The following is a 20,428-nucleotide window of genomic DNA, read 5'->3' as shown; positions in this document are numbered from 1 at the left end:
AGCTACCTACCCGTTTATATCGCTCCTCAAACCGAGCAGGACTCGGACTTTTATATTCGACGCTGGGGAAGACATAACGAGCCTCACGATGGGATAAGTTTTCCGACGCGAAGTTCTGCCAGCAACAGCAGCCCTTTCCCCCTCTAGTTTTTTTTCGACGATGTCTCGTTTATTTTCGCTCCGATATAAAGTATTTGCGCCTATCTGGGTCACGCGAATCCTTCGATCGACGAAGATGCGTCTTGGGCGTAGAATTTAATCCTCACACGACTAGTCTGTCAGTGAAACACCTTTCCCGATCCTACCAGACCAGTTATAAGATAAACGATGGACGATGTAACTTGCAGTTTTGCATCTGCTCCGACGACATAAATTATTATTGAGAGTAGATAAAAAATTTTCTATTTGCAAATTTTCTATTTTTTTTTATAATCTTCATTTAATCTTTATTTTTTCATCTTAATATATCTAAAATAATAAACATTTTCGCCTTCTATGCAGGAGAGAGAATGTCTTGGTCATTGTGTCGGGGATTATTTTACATGTAATATTTGTTTACTTGGATTTGTTGTAGTTATGGCATGGATCTGAACGGCGCGAGGCGAAAAAACGCGACACGAGAAACGACGAGTACGTTGAAGGCATGGCTAAACGAGCACAAGAAGAATCCGTACCCTACGAAAGGCGAAAAGATCATGTTGGCTATCATTACGAAAATGACACTGACGCAAGTGTCGACGTGGTTTGCGAATGCGCGAAGGCGCTTGAAAAAGGAAAATAAAATGACGTGGGAACCGAGGAATCGTGTCGAGGACGAAGATAACAATAACGAAGACGATGACAGTGGGAGGAAGAGTGTCGACGAGAAAGATCGGTTAGGTGAGTTTTGCTTCTCCTCGAATAATCTGCTTCTTTTCAATTACATTGCCAATCAGTCATCCACATCGCGTTAATCGCATCGATATTTCGGGTATTACATTCCCGAATATCTTTTTCACTTAAAAATCGTTAGGTAAATTTGGGCAAAATTGTTTAAAAGAGACTGAAGATTCGAAGAGTCGTATATTAACCCGAATCACGAAGCTCGATCATCTTCTTCTCGGTCCAGATTCGAAAGACTCGGGTACAGGTTCCAGCGAGGACGGGGAACGACCGGCGCATCGTATGGATCTTTTGCACGGCGGCAGCGGCGGCTCGGCCGGCGTTCAGGGTAGAGCCGAGAGCGAGTGGAGCGAGTCGCGAGCGGATAGCGGGCCGGACAGTCCGGAGTGTCTGTACGACCAGAGGGAACCGAGGCATCCGCTGCAGCTGCAACATCCGGCGTATCTCGCACCGAGCCACGGTCGGCTGTTACGTCATCCATCGCCGGAGAGCACGTCGCCGGGAAGCCAGCACCACCATCTCCCGCCGAGCACCAGCGCGTCATCCACAGCCAGCGCGGTGACCACGAAGCCGCGGATCTGGTCGTTGGCGGACATGGCGAGCAAGGACGGCGATCAGCAAAACTCGAACCCGGTTACGATAACGGGTCTCGCGTCACCTTACGGCGGAACGGGAGGCGGAGGCGGCGGCGGTGGCGGTGGCGCGGGAGGCAAGCTCGTCAGTCCCCTGGCCAGCCGACTACCGCCTCATCATCCCTTACACCCGGCGATACATCCGGGCACGCAATTCGTAAGACCGCATCCGGACTTCTACAGGAACCTATACAGCGCGTCTCATCTTGGCTCCGGCGACATATCCCTACTGGAGACGTACTCGAGGACTCTGGGTGGACTGGGCGGCGTGATACCGCCACCGTCCACGGCGCCGAGCATACTGACGTCTTCGTCTTCGTCCATCTCCGTTGCCGGTAACGTAAAGCCTTTTTCGATCAACGGGGCCAGCGGCGCGGGGAGCGGCAGCGGTGCTGTGGCCGGTGGATCAGCCGTTTTGCTAACCACCGCGTCCTCCGGACTGTCACCGTCGTCGTCATCAACGGCGTCGTCGGTCGGATCCGATCAGTCGCCCCATCCGGCGGCCGGCGGTCTTCCCGCGACTCAGGAACTCAAATCTCCCGGACGAGTGTGACTCAAAGATGCGACCGATCGTTGAAAGAAAGACGTTTATCGCGCGCGCGCTGTGCATCGACGGGCGTTTCGTGTGGTGTGGCTGACAATAATCAGAGACTACAATCTTGTAATTAGTGTACAGTAAAACGAGAGATGATGAGATATACTGCCCCTCAACCCGCTTCTCGTTCCTAGTCTTCGTTCTCTTTCTCATTTTCAATATTCGTCGCGATATTTCTTTTTTTATTCCTCCCCTTCCAGATCATCCAATCTTGAGGTTTATTTTCTATACCTAATTGCTCCGAATAAAGACGGAAACTCGTAGTATATACCGACTACCCATAGTGGCTCTAACCCGCGGTATAACCACAGCTAACGTCGACTCGACAGTACTATTATACATATATGAATGCTATAAATATATATAAAGATATAGGATAATAATTTATATTATTATCGTACATCTTTAATAATTAATTAATAATTAATAATTAATATTATTTATGCGTTTGTAAATAGTAGGAAGAGGCCCAGTAGAGAAATCGTCCGGCCAGTGTATGTATTGTATGTAGAGTAGATACAATATTACTAGCATACCTGAGATCATAATTCATATTAATGACGATTATTATGATTATTATGATTATTACGATTATTATTATTGTTATTGCAATGTTTATAATATTATCGATTCACACGTCGACTCAGGTCGTCGAGCATGACGAGGTATGGATCGTTAGTCGCGGCGACAGATTGCGAGGGACGCGCGTAGGTTCTCGAAATACGGTTCTCGAAATACGATTCTCGAATCCTCCCCTCTTGTATAAGTGTACCCTCTCTTATTTATTGCGCTGTAAAAATTATTGGCTCGTGATAATTTTGTCGCAGGTAATCGCGATCGGAACCGACGCGCTTTCGTCGATTCGCTCGCAATCTACTGCGAACGTGTACAATAATTCCGTCGCGTCGTCCCGCCTATCGCCATTGCGTAATAAAGGGAAACATTCTTCAAGTTGTGTACGAAGGACACCAACGGCTTGCAACATATCATGTCATGTCACGTCGAGAGTGAACGATCGCCATCACCTTTTAGTCATTCGTGTCCAAAATTTCGCGCGAACTCGCTGATGCCGCACGGCACTGTGTCTCCTTTCGCAATAAACGAATCATTACGGAAAGCAAACGAGTTATTATTTCCGCCCCCAGCTACATCGTCGATCGCAATTTCAACTTCTTCTTCTTTTTCACGAAGAATCGCTTCTTTCAGGAGATACCATAATCGTGCATCGTGCGCGATTCAGCAGAGACAATACGCGCACGTGGCGCAGGCTCTAATCGACGTAGGGGATCGTCCCTTCAGATCCGGCGAATGAATATGAAACGTTCTCATTCTCGGAACCGGGCCGGGATGTACTTATAAAAATGCAAAGCGACCGACTTCTGGGTGGTTGCTGGACAAGCCTGGTTATTAGTAAACATTTAAATCGACAATCGCTATAGCTATGCGGACAGCAGGGAGAACGCCGTCTCTCTACCTTTCTACCTTTCTTTCTTTCTCCGCTTTTCTCCGACGTTCGCGGTTTGCGGTAGAGGAAACAAGAAATCAACTTGCGGGACCACCCGCTACGGCCTGAGCTTGCGGATCGAGTCGCGGATCCCGAGGAGGTCCACGCCGTCTTCATGAATCAACTCGTTTCTGAATCGGCATAAACCTTCAAAGGGTTACTGAGGGGGGCGTTCCCCCTGCTAGGTCCATCAGAGTTATGCGGCCACCGGTATCCCTTCGCATTCTAAGCATCGCCCGGTGATCCGAAAGACACGGTGTCTTTGAAAGATCGCTGGGAAGACTAAGAACGAAGAGAAATTGTTACAAATAATAGGGAAACGCCAGTGACAAGGTGTTTTCGGGAATACGTTTGACGTTAAACTGCGAACGAGAGAAATGAGTTGTTTATTCTGCAACATTTTTTTCAGTTTATATAATATAAAGTAAAAAAAGAACAAATCGACACACGTAATTTTTAAAATTTAGCAGACGAGGAATTACAGCGGTTGGCTAATAGCGTGTATTATCTCGATAATGAAAAATGTTACGCTTTAAAATCGGCAAGTTCCGCTACGCGTTGCGAATCCTCTGAATAGCAATTAAATCGCATGATATAAAACTTTTATGTTACTATAAAGATATCGATGGATAAAAAAAATGTCAGTTCGTAAGAGGCAATGTTATGAAGATAAAACTGTAAGTTTCCATTGCAGATAAATCGAACCTATTACCAGCACAGCGGTCCAGTTCTAAAATGATCATATCGCTAAGGCCGACAAGACTATTGAATGATATATTTCGAGCAGAGAAAGAAAAAGAAAAACAATAACCAGCTACTTTATTCCGCAAACGTGCACAAATGTTATACGGTCATTTTCAGTGTTATAAGGTTTCCATGGAGTAATAACAACGAATTGATGACCTTCGTTCTCCCCTTAGTACGAGCTCTTAATGCTCAAGAAACATTGGATTATCGCCCATCACAGATACGTACTACAGCTACTAGATTTTATTTCGATTTTATCAATTTTCGCGGCAATTTTATCGTTCCTGTGTAAAACAAAGTGGAGAGAGAAAGAGGAAAATGTATCAATATTCAAAAGACCGTAGGTAAAGTGTATAGTTCGCGATCGTGGCATAAATCAACGGTTGTACCTCGCCACGAATAATTCGTGCATTCCTTTATGTAGGCGCTCTTTCCCTTCTTTCTCGGTTCGCGTATAATTTCACGGGCGAAACTTTGCACTTTTTGCGCGCGACTCTTTTTCAACGTTGTCACGGTTAATAAAAATTAAGTAGTCTTACCGCGAGGGGATGCTGTACTTGGGCGGTCGCGAGATTTTTCTGATTCTTTTTGCACGACGACGAGGATTTTTGAACGGCTCCTGCAGCAGCGAACGCGTCTTATCCCGGGAAGAAAGACACCGCAAATGGTAGCCCGTCGCGCTTACTCGAAGAGGAGAAATAGACGACGATAAACTCGACTAAACTGCGCTCGGTTGCGCGATGCTTTATTGGCTTTTATCGAGTTTTAACGCGAGCACCGGATTCCTTTATGGAAACGCCGTTAATTTTACGACGCGGGCATATTTAGCCCAGCGGCTTCTCGTAAAATCATACTTTGGTCGCGATAAAGTTGAAACATCGACGGGGGCTGCTAAAGCAAAGTTGGCCCCGTAAATACGTCGCAAAGGAGAGGAAAGAGAAAGAGAACAAGTAATTTCACAATGTAATATGCCCATACAATTTTTAATAAATTTTGATATTTTTTTATAATCAAGTTTAATTAATTATGAAAAAAAAAATTCATCTCCTTGATATGCGATACTATTTTCACGTAGTGTTTCAGAACAATATTATTTATTTAAGTTTGCAGATAAATCGATATAGTTTCGTGAAGATTTTTCTAATAATAATTCTAATAATAATTTTTCTAATAATATTTTTAATAATAATTAAGAAGAAAAGAGAAAGAGAGAAGGAGATAATAGTGGTATATAAATATTCAGTTTATTTTTCATAAAATATTTCAAATTCAAACAATCAACTTTGTCAAGAAACTTGCAATTTTATTTCGTATTTTAACGCTGAGATAAGAGATTTCCGTCGCATTTTATAAATTAAATTTCACGCAATAATATGATATAGTTTTAACATCATTATAAATTCTTTTTGTTGGCGAGATTTTTTAATACACAGTCGTATAATGTTTGCAATATTTCGTTCGTCGAAAACGGCGTTTGTTTGCTGCGAGATAATATATTTTTCGCAATAAAAATATGATTTTTTTTCATCTTGAATAATAAATACGTACCACGCGATAATATGTGAAGCGAATTGTACTCATCTAGACAATCTGTAAAACAGATATATGGCAACGTTCTTCTTTTCCTTCTTTTTGGCGCATCGCCACGCAAGTACGTCTCGCGTTGTCAAAAGGTAGCGTATCGGTGTAGGTGGTGAATAATGAATGGCAACGTCGAGAGACAACTTGCTGGACCAGCGTCGACGATGCTGGATCAGGTCGACCCGTTGTGTGTACGTACGAGCGGGAGGGGGGGAGGGGAAGGAAGGATAGGGAGTAGGAAAGGGGGAGAAGGGGGAGAGGGTTAGGAGACGCAGTTATACAGCACGAGTTCCGGGTGAAACGACATGAAAAATTAACGGGCCCCGCGTTTTGACACTGCGTCAAACTTTCGTTGTACGAGAGTGATAGATTGTTCTACGGCCGCGGTAGATTATATTCCATACGACGCTGCGAGGGAGAGAGAGAGAGAGAGAGAGAGAGAGAGAGAAAGAGAAAAAGCGCGCGCGACGGAGCGCGAGCGAAAGATGGTTTTGGATTCCTCCCGGACTAACGACCGGCGGACAAATTCGAATTTTACGAGGGACACCTCAACGGTGGTATTGTCAGTTCGAGTCCGCGAACGAGCGAGTCCGTTTCCCAGTCACGTTGGGTAAGTATTTTTTTTTTTTTTTCACGGAGATTTATCACACCGTGTGTCAGAGTTATACAAAGGTAATTTCGGTCAATGACGCAGATTGAAATGTACGACGATATATCATCTTCAATATTCGCGGATGCGGTATATATGATAGTTGTAGTAATTCAGTTTCACTGACTAACGAACGTTAACATCGGCGCGCTTGAAACTTCACTTTTTCTGTTATTCCGACGCATCCAAAGTGACGAATAGCAGAGTTGATCTTGGAGAAAAAAGATGTAAGTATTTCTCGCAAGAAGAGCCATAATTTTTCGTCCGCGGTAGAATTTACACTCGGCAGTTCGTAATCCTTTCCACTTTAACGTGTATTCGCGCAACGCGTTGCAACGTTGGTGAGAGAAGACGGGAACAAAGAGAAAGAGAGAGAGAGAGAAGATGATGCGCATCGCGATATTTCATTCGGCGTACGATCCCGCGAATTCACGTTCTCAAAGACTTCAAAGGGATCTCTGCAAAGTTACCGGATGTCCGGCTGCTCGCGACACCGCACTCGCTTTGTGCACCCCGGCCTATGAGAGGAGGGGACCGGAGGCGCCAGAGGAGAACGAAGATAGAAGAAGAGAAGGAGTCTCTCGACGCGATGCTCGAATTCGTCCGCGGCTTGTCGGCTGGCAAGTACCACGTAACTCACCTACTAAACTCGCGGCTAAGTAACGGGGAGGCGCATAATTCACCGCTGGTTAATTGGCGAGCGTTTTCACGCCAGCCGGCGGTCTGTCAAAGAGAGAGAGAACGCGACGACGAGTCTCTGCTTCTCGTCCGAAAGCAACGGAGTAGGATCGAGCACGTGCGTATCATCGCCGACAGCGAAGAACGCGTGCTGCGAAATCCTCCGACTCTTCTCCTACCCTATCTCTCTCTTGGTCGCGACAGTCTCTGCTTATAAATACTGCATCTCGCGCAAAGAAAGAAATAAAAGAACAAACTCGAGGAAATAGAAGAGAATGAGACAGAGAGAGAAAGGACGCGATGTGAAGTGCAGGAGGTAAAAAGAACTGCTTCTGGCAGTCGACAACTGAGAGAGGGTCGACGCCGGGGTCTGGAGGATGCCGCGGCGATATGACTTATTTAATCGCCCGGGCTGAACGTTAATGTCCCTCTATGAGGCGCTCGCGCGAATGTTTCGGGGATTATGTCGCGTCGCCGTCGACGGGGCGTTGGCCGCGCGATTTACGAGAGTCGTAAGTTGAACGCGCGGCGATACGAGGTGACAGAGCGAGGCGCGAAATTGGAGCATAACGCGAAAATGTAGACGTTAGATCGCTACTAAGTGTTCCGTCGTCGCGTTTCTCCGTCAAGAGACACGCATCGAAGCGTGTTCACTTTAATGGGTAATATCGTACTTATTTATTCCCTTTTATTAAGGATCCGTACAATATTCTTTTCATTGTTACATGTCACATTCTGAAATTTTATTTTCATTTCAATTTTTATCATGTTTATTCTAATGAATTTCGACAAGTCTAATTTTTGGAAAAGCTGAGTTTTTACTTTAAATAAACAGTAAATGAACAAATTTCTGCTTAGAAATTTAAAGAAGGGATAAAACTAGAGATATAAATACATACAATATAAATTGAGTAATAGTGAATAACTTGAATAACTTGATTAGATAGTAAATGTTGGATTGAAAATTGAAATCAAACTGAAAATTCGGGGACTGAAAAAGTAACTCGATATTTTATAATTTCGATCTCCTCGAAAGAGGGGGCAATCACCGACCCCTTTTCCATTCCAGCACGAGTGGTCCTTTGATTCATGTAACAGAAACGTGTGTAACTAGCGAGAGTTTCGGCAGAGTGGACACGCACGCTACTAATTATATCGACGACTTGTGTTTGCCTTCCGAGAAGGCGACGTGCTCGGTCGATCGTACCCCTTTTCCTCTTAATCAGGGACGGTTCTATATCGAAACCGAACTTATATAAACCAGTCCGAGATCATCGACGGATCCCGATCTCGCTTATCAACATTCTAAAGTTAATACACGCGTCAAGGGCGGGAAACGTGACTCTCCTTAATAGCTCGATTATGCGCAAAGCACGATTATTACACGCAGCTTCCGACTTTTCGAGATGTATATCCGCCCCTGATTGATTTGCCGCGATCGGTTCGCGCAGCGGGACGTCGCGGATTCGGAAGCGGCCGAATGAAAAACTGTATTTAATTAGGGGACCGTCGAGAGGCAATGACGACGACGAATACGACATGCAGAATGGCGATTACGGACCGCGCTAGTTCGGACGGATCACCGAGCAAAAAGCGTTCGCGCATCTCGTCGGCGGACGGAACATCGATGGATGACGAGTCAATCGAGAATCGCTGGACGCGCAAGCGTTCCGTCTGCCATTCCAGTGTCTGACGATGACGGACTTTTCGGAGGACGACCCGGGGGAAGAGAGATGGCAAAAACGCGGTCGCGAGGGTTATGATTGATACCGGTGCGAGAATGCTTATAAAATTGCCGGGTGAAATGCGACTACGCTTTTTCCTCCAAGCGTGAAACGTACAGTTAATGCGAGAGAGAAAGAGATCGCCGATCTCTTTATAAAATCTTTTGAGACTCGATTATAACTCGCAGAAAGATAAAAATGAATTGAAACAAGAGAGGCGTTCGACCGTGTCGCTTGAATTATTAATTCCACCTACACTCCTGGGAAGCAACATTTAAAAGAGAAAAAAAGAGAGTTGTTCAAAAAAATATTTTTTCCTGTCCGACTTTTAAATTAAATTTTTAACAGCGCTCTCTTTTTCTCTCTCCGGCAACAGTCTACTTTCGAACCTTTACAGGCTAACGCTTTGATTTCCATTAACATCAAAGTTGCGTGCGCAAAGGGATATTGGCCTCGCGCAGTCGTTTCCACTAGTGTCATCGACCCTTTTCGATAGGAGACATGGTATCCTCGCGAGGATGTACACGGCTGTAGAGCCGCGCAGTTTCGATGTCTGTCACGCCGCGGTCACGTCTTAATCAGTGTCTGGACTTCCAGCGGGGCCCACCGGGAGCAAGAAGCTCGTCGCCCCCTGCCCCATCTCTCCTCTTCGGCTAAACGTGCCGAATGTTAATTATGCCAGCGGGGTTCCGGCGGCGATATCGACTCACCTGGGCGAAAAAGTCCTCGTTCGAATCTCGCCGATCGCGCTCGCCAGCTATGCGTTATATATATATATATATATATATATATATATATATATATATATATATTGCGCCGAGCGATTATAAAATTCCCGTCGGATCTCTCTCGTGCATTCGAGATACATTCGCGCCACCGTCCGGGTTAATTTCGCCGACTTCTCACGCACATTTCGCCCCGTCGAAATTAAAATTTTAATTAGCTGCGAGAGCGGCCCGATCTCCGACTTTCCGGAGAATATAATAGAGATTTTACACTTCAAGTTTTACAACCCCGAGCGAAAGACTCCGGCTTTTGCTCCGAGAAGTTTGTTGTGACACAATCCCGGTCTCTACATCGTAACGTAATTAGTAACGTCGGGCGTCGAGAGGAGAGCGCTCCCCTCTTCCTCCCCCGCTTCTCGACGAGATGTGACTGACGGTCGTTCTATTAATGTTTGTTTTCCACGCGTACGATACATTTCGGAGACGGCGCGATTTACGGTCGTATCACATCTTTTCACGTGTAACCGTAGATTTTGTTCCCATCCCTCTCCCACGCTTCGAGCGGTTGGCCGAATCGGTGTATAAATAAATGAGAGTTTATTGAGGGAAAGAGAAAATTTCTACGTCAAAAAGAGGGAGAATGAGAGAACCGAGGCGCGTGTCACAACAGCGTCGAGGCGCGAAGCGTCAAAGTGGATTTATGATATTTTCCCAGCGTCACTTCTCGCGCGATACTCTGCCTAAAAACGACGAGCGCGCGCAAAGACGGCTCCCGCCTTTGATGTCGCGCTTCTTACGCGCCCTACGCATGATGCATCGCCGTTCTCAACGCGCGCCTTGCTCCGGGACCTTTAAACAAATCGTCGACTTCTTTGCCGCGCGCAGATTAATCGAGGACCTATCTCTCCCTAGATCCCTTGATTTATAACGATCCGCGATGGCAAATTGCGATCGCGGCAAAGTTACCTCGGATAAGTATCTTGATGAAAAAAAGAAATTTCGAAACTCGGCGTCTCTTCCCTGACGATTGTTTCTTGCGGTTACAAAACGCGTGTCGTCTATCTTTACAACGTACAAGAATTTTTAAGACGAGCATAAATCAAACTCGACAGACATGACGGATATAAATCATAACGCGAGAAAATTTCTCACATGGGAATGATTAATATTACAAATTAGTAAGACAAACACGCTTTACGCAAACGACTTCGTCAGAATTTTGAGTAATCGACGGTGGGTCACGTTCCGCGGATTTCGTCAAGTGGCGATTAATAATAAATAATTAGACGCGATTCGTTAAAATATCCAGGAATAATTGCGCGTGGCACGAACAGGCGAAAGAACTTATTTACGAGCCCTCCCTCTCTCCCTATCATTTTCCTTAGCCGTCACGGGAAGAGGAAGCGGCGCGTCACCAAGATCATTACGTTGACGGATCCGTGCCTTCTGCGAGCGCCGGAAGTAACGCACGGAGGCGCCTTACAAATCCCGGCAGATGATATTCGAGGTCCGAGACGAAATTCTTTTCCGTGCAAGCGAGAGGCGCTAGGTAACGCGTCGCGCGTAAAAATAAAAATGTCTTTGGCGAATGCTTGGAATTGTCTCAAAATAAGATACGTCTCGTAAATTTCGAGACTCCTTTCTTTTTCAAATTACTTACTTATTTTATTATCGGATTGCATTATTCAATTGCATCGTTTCATGCATTCACATTTCTCTAAAGATAAAGATTTCACACACTCTCTGTATATATCTGTAATATTTCCTTAACTGTGTATTATTACTAAACAGTAATAATACACTGATACTAACTAATGCATAGTTATTGATGATCTCAGTCTTAAAAGCTAGTGAAATATCAAGAAAACATCAATTAGTGTTAATGGCTGTTTTATAATCGGTAATATTTCAAAAATCTTGTATTATAATATATGTAAGATAAATTTATAGCAATATAATATTTACTAAAGAGAAAAGCTGAGTATTTGATTAAGAGTGTCATTCATTTTTTATAGTCTATTACTTAAGATTAAAAAAGTATAATATGCATAATTTAATACTAAAATAAATTTAAATAGTATTTATATATATATATTTCATTTTAAATATGTGTGTATATTTCTTCCTCAAAAAGCATACCAAAAAACTTTAAAAATTACATTTTTATTTAAATTATTTTATTTTTGAAGTTAAACAAATTACTTTAATAATTTAAAATATATTAATGACATAATATTTAAAATAAATTTCCAACGCAATAGAGAGGAAAGAAAAATTTATTTTTTTTCATCTCCATTCTATTGAATTTATTTTATATTTCAAAAAGTTATCTATAATATACTACTATTTAAAAAAATTTCATAGTTTATATCAAACATTATATTTTTTAATTGTAAAAATAATATATTCTTTTATTTGTAAATTAAAAATCATCTAAAAATAAATAAATTAAATTAATTATTTCTTAAATATTTTCTCAATATTATGCTTTAATTACAATAAGCTAAATTAAAATTATGTTATCGTTTATTTAATTGAAATTTTAAAATAATTAATAATGTATTTAAAAAATTAATCAAAATATTAATATAAAAAAAAACCAGCATGTTTGAATATAAAAATTTTATAAATTAAATATTATTTTTTTAATACTTTCGTCTAATATTTTATCATCTACAGTGAAACATAAAACAAAGGAGCAAGATGTAAATATTTTTTATCGAGGGTCAATAAGAAATATTGATTCGGTAAAATCTTGTGTCGTGTTGCTTTGATCAGTGACATTTTCACACTGGTTCACTTTAAGAGAATATACAGATGTACATACATTTACCATGGTTGTCTCGAGGTGTTTAGTCCTAAACTAATAAAACTCTTCGCTCTCTGTTATATAACATTAAATTTCTCGCCGTTGAAAGCTCCGTGCCAGCATGCTTGTGCAAATAGCGCGACACAAATCGTCGAGGTGTACTTCTACCTCGTTCGTTGTTCGCGCACCAAGTTCGAGCTGTTCTTCTCGGCTCCGCCTCGGCCAGAAAGGAGCTGGGAACGAGGAGTGGTGCTCTCATCAATCACCGCGTCCGCGGGACCGTTTATTTTAAGTCGCCCGCGTTTTTAATACACGCGTCATTAACGCATGCTGGCACCTAAGCGGCGACGAACGACGAGACGACGAGAACGACATTAGAGACGTAGCGGTACAATTAAGCATGCAATGTCCGTAACGACGAGGGAAGTATATACGCCATCTCGCACAGGCAGCCTCCGACAGAAGATAGAACGATCTTCCTTATTCGAATTATGTCTCGATTGTAATAATTGTCAAACGTCGTCTTTGTGTATCGTCGAACAGCTGTTGCATTATACGCTCCTCTTTGATTCTTCTCGATAGATGAAGGGATTTATTCTTTGAGAAGCGCGCGGGGAATGTCATTGTAGCAATCTCGATGAAACGTTGGACGCAATTGATACGCCAAATTATGTCATCTACTTCCGGAATAGGTCGTATTGATTATTAGAGTACAAAATATGCATGCGATCGCGGAAGCATTTTAATACCATTGTAGGGAAGCTATAGTCCAAAATATTCGCCGCGGAATTTCACATCGGGTATTTATTAAATTGCTGTTAAGCTCGGCGCTTCGATACGCTACGATACAGATGAGGGGGTGAGGGAGGGAGAGGGGGAGGGTAGAGAGGGTTTTCGTATTTATTCGATGAATCGGCCGAATACGTAACGGCATTAACGCCCAAACTTATGGAGCGAAAGTTTTATCGCTACGGCTCTCTGCTCCGTACAGCTGCGCATATATTGTACGCGTAACATACGGGCGAACTATTTGGCCGGAAAGTCGTTAACTATTAGCCGCCGACTTGACTTATGCGCGCAACGAGACTTACGATCGTGCTCGATGCACTTATTTCCACTACACTTGGCGCATTATGTGCCAAGTTATTATTCCGCCTTTCTTATTTCGTTGCAATCTTCGTCTCTTATCCAATTTATCGCATAGATAAGAATTACGCGATATTTCTGAATATATCGCGAGATTTCAGATCGTTATCGTTAATAATTCTTAATAATATTCATCAATATTTGAGGATTATGTAAATTTAACATCAAAACGAAAATGAATTTTTATATTTTGTCTATTTTTATATTTATATTTTTTAAATTGTATGCAGAAAAGTGTGTATACACAATTTCCTTTTAATACAAAATTATTAATACTTTAGTAAATTTAGTAAATTTCTTTATATTATTCTGTTCTACGTACGCATAGTTTTACTAAAAGTCAGAATTTTTCGAATTAGATAATTTCTATTACAAAGAAAAATACATTTATTCGATATTAAATACAATTTCTAATAGCTTGATTGCAAACGAATCAGAATGAATGTGAACCTTTCAAGAATATTAAAAAAAAACTGCTATTTTGTGGTTCCATTGATAAAAAATATCAACATCATTCAAAAAATTGAAATATAATAAAATTGAGATTATATAAAATAAAAAAAATTTGAAATAATATTTCACTTTCTTTAAAATTTTATATCAACTTGTATAGTTCATTTTAGATATATTTAATTAAACAACCGAAATATATACAGATTATTTCTAAAATATATAATATGATTCGTCATACACAAAATATATTCTGACAAAGAGCTGTATTGATAATATTTTTGACAATATTTCAAAAATAAATGTTATTTGAAATATGTATTTAGTGTGATTTCTTCTTATACAAATATTTGAGAGATTTTGCAGTTATATTTAAATATCTGCTGGATAGATTTTTAAAAATTATATTAGTTTCGTTTGCCCCTTCGCTGTGCAAAGGTTATCTACATCCGTTCAGCACGTTATGCGCTCCACATTTTCGCACGTCTCCTTTCTTTATACCTTGTCACGACGTTGCGCGACATTTACGATGTCGCGTTTTATATCTATCACGCCCACATGATACTCAAGAAAGAGAGAGAGAGAGAAGAGAAAAAAAAGAGATGCCAATTAACACACGACTGGCTCCTCTCTTGGCACAGATCGTGATCGTTTTCCGTCGTTCCCGATCGTTTGACGGAATGAGCTGTTCGCTTTCGATTAAAATTCATTAAAGCCGCCGAGATTAGTGCGGTTCTGGAAATGGACTCGGAAGACCGTGCGACGCATATCAATCGGTCGAGGAGGGGCGAGAAGGATGCATCAGAAAGAGGAAGAATGGAAGAGATGGCGACGAAAGAGACGAGAGAAAAGCGGAACAAAGAAGGAGGAAAGAGAAAGAAAGAGAGAAGGAGAGAGAGATGGCTAAAGCGCGGAGAAAGAAAGCCCGGGCGAGTCGCTAATGAGAGCGACAATTCAGTGTGTCGGGCGCAGACCGCGCGCGGAATGCAGCCTCGGCTTCCAGCATTCATAAATTTATTCCCGCCGCCTTCTGCCAGCCTCGTTTTATCGCCTGACAATATGCCGCCGCAAGAGAGAGAAAGAGAGAGAGAGAAAGAGAGAGCGCATGGTGGACCCCGTGCGGCGCAGAGTTTCAAAATCGACGCCTCAACTCTTTAAATGGTGCTCACCTCCGCCATGCAAGAGAGATCACCGGTTTGATTGATTTTTTCCAACGGCGGAATCCGCGCGCGGAATTATTGTCGTGCATGTGCGGTCACGTTTCCGCTCCTTATCGCATCGAAGACCTTTAATACCGTTGCACAACCTGCTGAAGCGCACAGTATTTATAGCGTACAGCCGTAACTAGCTTACTCATGTTCTTAAGGATTTTTGTCGTGCGATTTACATGGCGCATTGCGAATCGGAAAAACACGCACAGTATGAAATATATATAAGAATAAAAAAAGATATATATAAGAATAAAAGAAGAATTTCTTGATGAAAAGTTTAAGAACATGTCTATATCTAATTTTCCGATAAATTGTGCCAAGGCAAAAAAATTGGCCAAGGAATTTCTTGCGTCTGCAAATAGAGAGACTTTACACATTATGCGTAAGAGAGAGAACGACGATGTATATGAGCGAACACGTTTATCCCCGAGTAATTAGTCTTTTCTGCTACAGGGAGGCAGAAAGCGCGGAGCGTCTCCCCAAGGAGATACCTCTTGCCCTTAGAGTGGCGCCGAAATCTGGTAACCATTCGCCGACTTAACCGGAGTTTTACGAACGGCTTTGGGTAAGACAATGGCGGGGCTCCGGGTTTACATTATTTAATGCCCCCACGTCGCGATAGTCCGGGGCGTTAATTAGGCGCCGCTCATATGCTAATACGGGAGACTAAGCTCCGCTTACTCGCGTAGTAGATGCCGTGAGCCGAGTACAAGCGTACTTGCGCTCGTTCAGTTATAGTATGCCAAGATACGTAGTCTAACTAGCCCTAACGTATTCCGACATACACATATACATGGAATATATACACTCCCACGCTTACACCGAGCTATTTGTCTCGCTAATATCTCCTCTTCTCCTCCCTTTCCCTTCCTCCTCCCTCTCACTCCATTCTCTCCGAGATCGTCTTCCACGCTTCCAACAAGGTAACAAAGCTGATCTACCTCTCTCCACTTCCGTCTCTCCGAATTCTCGCGATTCGACGTGTAAGCATCTATGTGAATGAACGCTATGGTTTTATTTCGCTGCCTCGGTGTATCGATGATGTAATCAAAATATATTTTTCTCTCTTTCAAAGAGATACCAAGGTTTATGTTCTATTGTAAAAAATTAACGTGAGAAAAAAGATGTATAATTTATTATAATTTAAGTATATATTTTAAGAAGAAGAGTGTATTATGTAAGAGATGACACGATACGAATCTCATCAAGATGGAGTTGTAATTATAAATCACTCGCTGTAATTGTGAGTGGCCATAGAGAAACTCTGATGTCACTCTTATGCTCGATATCATCTGTGATCAAAATTACACCGCATTATGGGAGGTTAACCGCGTATTACATAGGAAGGAGCTACGATCTCTAATTTTTTACGCGTGAACGATGCCCGACGCCTCGAAGGCGGCCAAGGGGGTATCGTGGGGGTGGGGATCCGTCTCGTCGCGTCTAAGATTTCCCCGATAGGACCCGAATCCGTGGCCTCCATCTAGATTAGTATCTAAATAGCCGACGATCCTCCAAAGGGATTCGTCATTCTAACACACTACTCGAAGGCAGAAGAGAGGAGAGACTTCTCCTTTTCGCCTGATTTAATTTATTCGCCCTGAGTTGAGAGGGATATAATCGAATCGTTTGGACAGGCTCGATCGCAGAATTCAATGTTTCTTAGGACGCTAGTTGGTCGAAAAGTAATACAAGTATAATTCTCTCCTTTACTACCGCTCTTATGGTTAAATCGCTTTAACTGCGATTCTGCTTGTCGTTGTGTTTGTAGGAGATCCGGAACGCGAAGTATATGAAGGTGTAAAAAGTTTGAAGACGATCGTCGCGTTTCGATAAAAATCTCTTATCGTCGATCGGGATACCTGACCGAACGTCTCCGCAGCACCTGTTCGAGACGTGCGCTAAAAATAGTTCAAGGATCGATGGAATTCACGATTCGGAAAGAATCCAAACCAAGCTCGAGAGAGATTACATCCTAACCCAATACAAACCATTAGAAGGCATAACGTGGTTTAGCGGAGTCGGTATGTCGGTAACCCTATATCGTGGCGGCGTCTTTTGATGAGCGACGCACTTTCATGGTGTAGTAGTGCCTATCGTAGTCTACACGTAGAACAGGTTACAAGAGTCTCGAATACCTCTTCAGGTATATTCTCCCGGTGTCCAATTTTCCCCGCGAATGCGGAATAATAGTGAGGATCTATTCTTACATGATCGTATAGTTGAAAGAAGAGACACAGTTTTTATACTTGTCTTTATAATTAGCTTCTTCCGCGCGCTAAATTTTCTTTCGCTATCTTATTTACTCAGCGAACTCCGACAAGCAAAGGAAATATCAAGTCACGTTGATAGAGTTTAACGGATCTCAGAAGTATGAGTGGGTCGATTTCCGTGGGTCGAACAATGATCGGTTGAAGCTTTAAGCGACGCTAATGTCAGCGTTACATACGTGTTACGGTACGATTGGACGATACATATCGTCGCTACTTCTAACAAATGTAAGCGTGTTTATGTATATAACAACTTCACGGTCACATTCATGGCGTCCGGTCGGCATCCGATTACAACGTTACGGCGAACTGTACGTGTACGGGAAGAAAGAATGTTTATCCTCTCGGAGAGAGGAAAGCAACGCGAGGTCGATAATGCGAGGCCGAAATAACGAGGCCTGCTTCGCGGGAAGGCAACGTTGGCGACGTGTCAGCAACATCAGCAGACATTTGTCGCCCGATAAAGGAGAAAGAGAAAGAGCATGTATTATAATGAGAGAGAAAGAGCGATGTACAACGCATTTATATGATCGGGATCGAGGCATCAATGTCTGGCCATTCGACCAGCAACTTGTCTCGATCCATGCAACGTAGGCAACGAAGATAACAAGAGAGAGAGAACAAGAGAGAGATAATTTCTCCTCCTGGAGCACCGGATCTGACGATTATCCGCCGCGATACACTGAGCCGATCATTAAGGAGATGTCCACCCGGACGTTCATGGAAGACATCGGCGAAGTTGGCGTCTGTGCGCGTGCAACATGCATGTCATCTTCTGATGTCGTGGCTCCGTGTGGCGCAGTTATCTCGGTCAGCGATTACAACGAACGGCGATATAGATTGCGCATAATCGTTGCGCGTGATATCATCCTCGCGTTGCGGATTTGAGGGTGTATCGTCTTCCGCACGAGTCTATTAATAACTTCATGATTATTCAGCATAAAAAATATTAATTTTATAAATTAAAGTAATTAAATTTTTCATTACTTTTAGCTTATCATATATTTTTGATAATTTTTATTAATTATTTATTCCTTCTTCTCACATTTACTTAGTATTTTTTATTTATGTTATTTTTATAAATAAATTATTTCAAAAAATAATTTTTAATTGCATTTTAATCCTCAAAATTATATAATATTGTTTATAAATTATTTGCTCTCTTCCTCCTGAAATATAGATCGCAAAAACTTTCTCGCGAAAGAATAAAATCAAGAATAAAATAATCCGCGATATCGGTCACTATGTCTTTATTTTTTTTAACGATTGTACCGCACAAAAGGAAGAATCAGGATTACGTTGCCTTTCGGAACTTCTTTTTCTCGTTGTTTGTCATTTGGTGGTAAACCGTCGAGAAAGTTTGAGATGAAACATGAATCTATAGGCTCGTCATTATTTATAATTTTCCGCTCCATCGAGGTCAACGTTGTGCTTTCTCGTTTTAAAAGAATGCTCGAGACAAGAGAGTCCCTTTTCTCTTTACGCCACTAGTGCAACTGTGCAACGACGACGACGACGAGATGAGAGGACGAAAGACACAAGGAACAAGAGAAAGAAGGGCTTGACCGCCTCCGCAACTTCAAGAGGCGTCGAGATGCCCGCCTCGATAATACCTGAGACAATGACCGACCGCCATCGTTACTCGCCTGAAAATGCGACACCGCTCCTTCTCTCTCTCTCTCTTACATCTGGAATCAATTTATCAAGGTGCGGAGAGGCATGGCCGTGCAGATTGCAATAATAAGTTAAAAAGAATATCAAAGAGAGAGCTTCTACAAATATAACATCTATTAATGTTCCTTCAAAATATACGATCCTTCTTGCGCTCGAGATGCGATTAATGATATATCAAAGAAATATTGACGATGTACTTTGTATTTGTTCCGAAACTCCTCGCACCAGGGATTACGAATCTCCTCGGCGTCACGTCATGCTAAAATCCCCTTAATAACGCGACTTTGTCGCGCGATGGAGGACAGCTCCGTTCAGAGCATGCAATTAGCAAGGCAATCTCGATGAGATGACGTACGCACGTACCATAATAGCGGATTTTTGTCCGATCTCGAGATGCGACAGGGTGATTAAGTCTCTCTTCAACAGGACCACGCCAGCTATGTATGTGTGTATACATGCGCGCCCATACGAGGCACCGGATAACGAGAGCAACGGTGAGAAACGTCATCCGCATCTCGCGGCGAAGCTCGTTAGACGACCGGGCTCTCGCTCCCGTTTGTCCCTCTTCTTTCTTGCCGATGCCTCCCGACGGACTGTCCGTCCGTCTGTTTGTCCGTCAGCGAGCGAAACGAGAAGGGCAACGCCGATTCACTACCCTTCATATGCGCGAGGAAGACAGAGGGAAAGAGAGAGACGAGATCTTCAAAGCGACGTTAACGACGATCATCTGCCACCATTTCTGAATTCCAAATGATACAGCACTCCACGGTCCTTTGAGAGAGTATTTTTGGACGGTTAATTATACGGCGAATCTCCTATCGTCGCATCGCATGATTAAGCCTGTCGATATTTTGCCTTCCTCTTCTACGTACAACGCATTGCGGAATCTTCTTCCCGCTTAGACGCGAGGATTAAAACTATTTATGGTATCATTATTTCATTATAATTATCTCAATTAATTTTGGATTTCAAATGTTCGTTCCTCATCAGCAAAATATATGGTGCCGATCTTTATTTCTTTTTCACATTCAATTTATAATCTTTCGTTATCTTTTATAAAATGATCAAGTTTAGAAATATTTTCTACTTCTTAAATAGAAATCCATCTTATACATCGATTTTTACGTTAAGCTTAAAAAACGAACCCAAGA

General features: G+C 42.5%; 1 protein-coding gene and 1 long non-coding RNA gene across 3 annotated transcripts in view; one reads left to right on the top strand and one right to left on the bottom strand.

The window, feature by feature from the left end:
- The window catches only part of Mirr (iroquois-class homeodomain protein mirror), a 33,593-nt gene extending 30,199 nt beyond the window's left edge, over positions 1–3,394 (top strand). For both annotated transcript variants that reach the window (XM_083084610.1, XM_083084609.1), the window contains 2 exons: positions 575–879; positions 1,109–3,394. In XM_083084610.1, the coding sequence (XP_082940736.1) occupies positions 575–879; positions 1,109–2,067 (1,264 nt within the window). In that variant the 3' untranslated portion in view covers positions 2,068–3,394. The remainder of the gene's footprint in view (positions 1–574; positions 880–1,108) is intronic.
- Positions 1–20,428, bottom strand: part of LOC145963033 (uncharacterized) — a 269,815-nt gene that overhangs the window by 83,335 nt on the left and 166,052 nt on the right. The gene's annotated exons all lie outside the window — the stretch shown is intronic.

Source organism: Camponotus vicinus, unplaced genomic scaffold, assembly GCF_025532165.1.
Source record: "Camponotus vicinus isolate PSW18456_S1 unplaced genomic scaffold, iyCamVici1.0 SCAF_12, whole genome shotgun sequence".
NCBI lineage: Eukaryota > Metazoa > Arthropoda > Insecta > Hymenoptera > Formicidae > Camponotus > Camponotus vicinus.
This window is presented reverse-complemented; position numbering and strand designations above follow the sequence as displayed.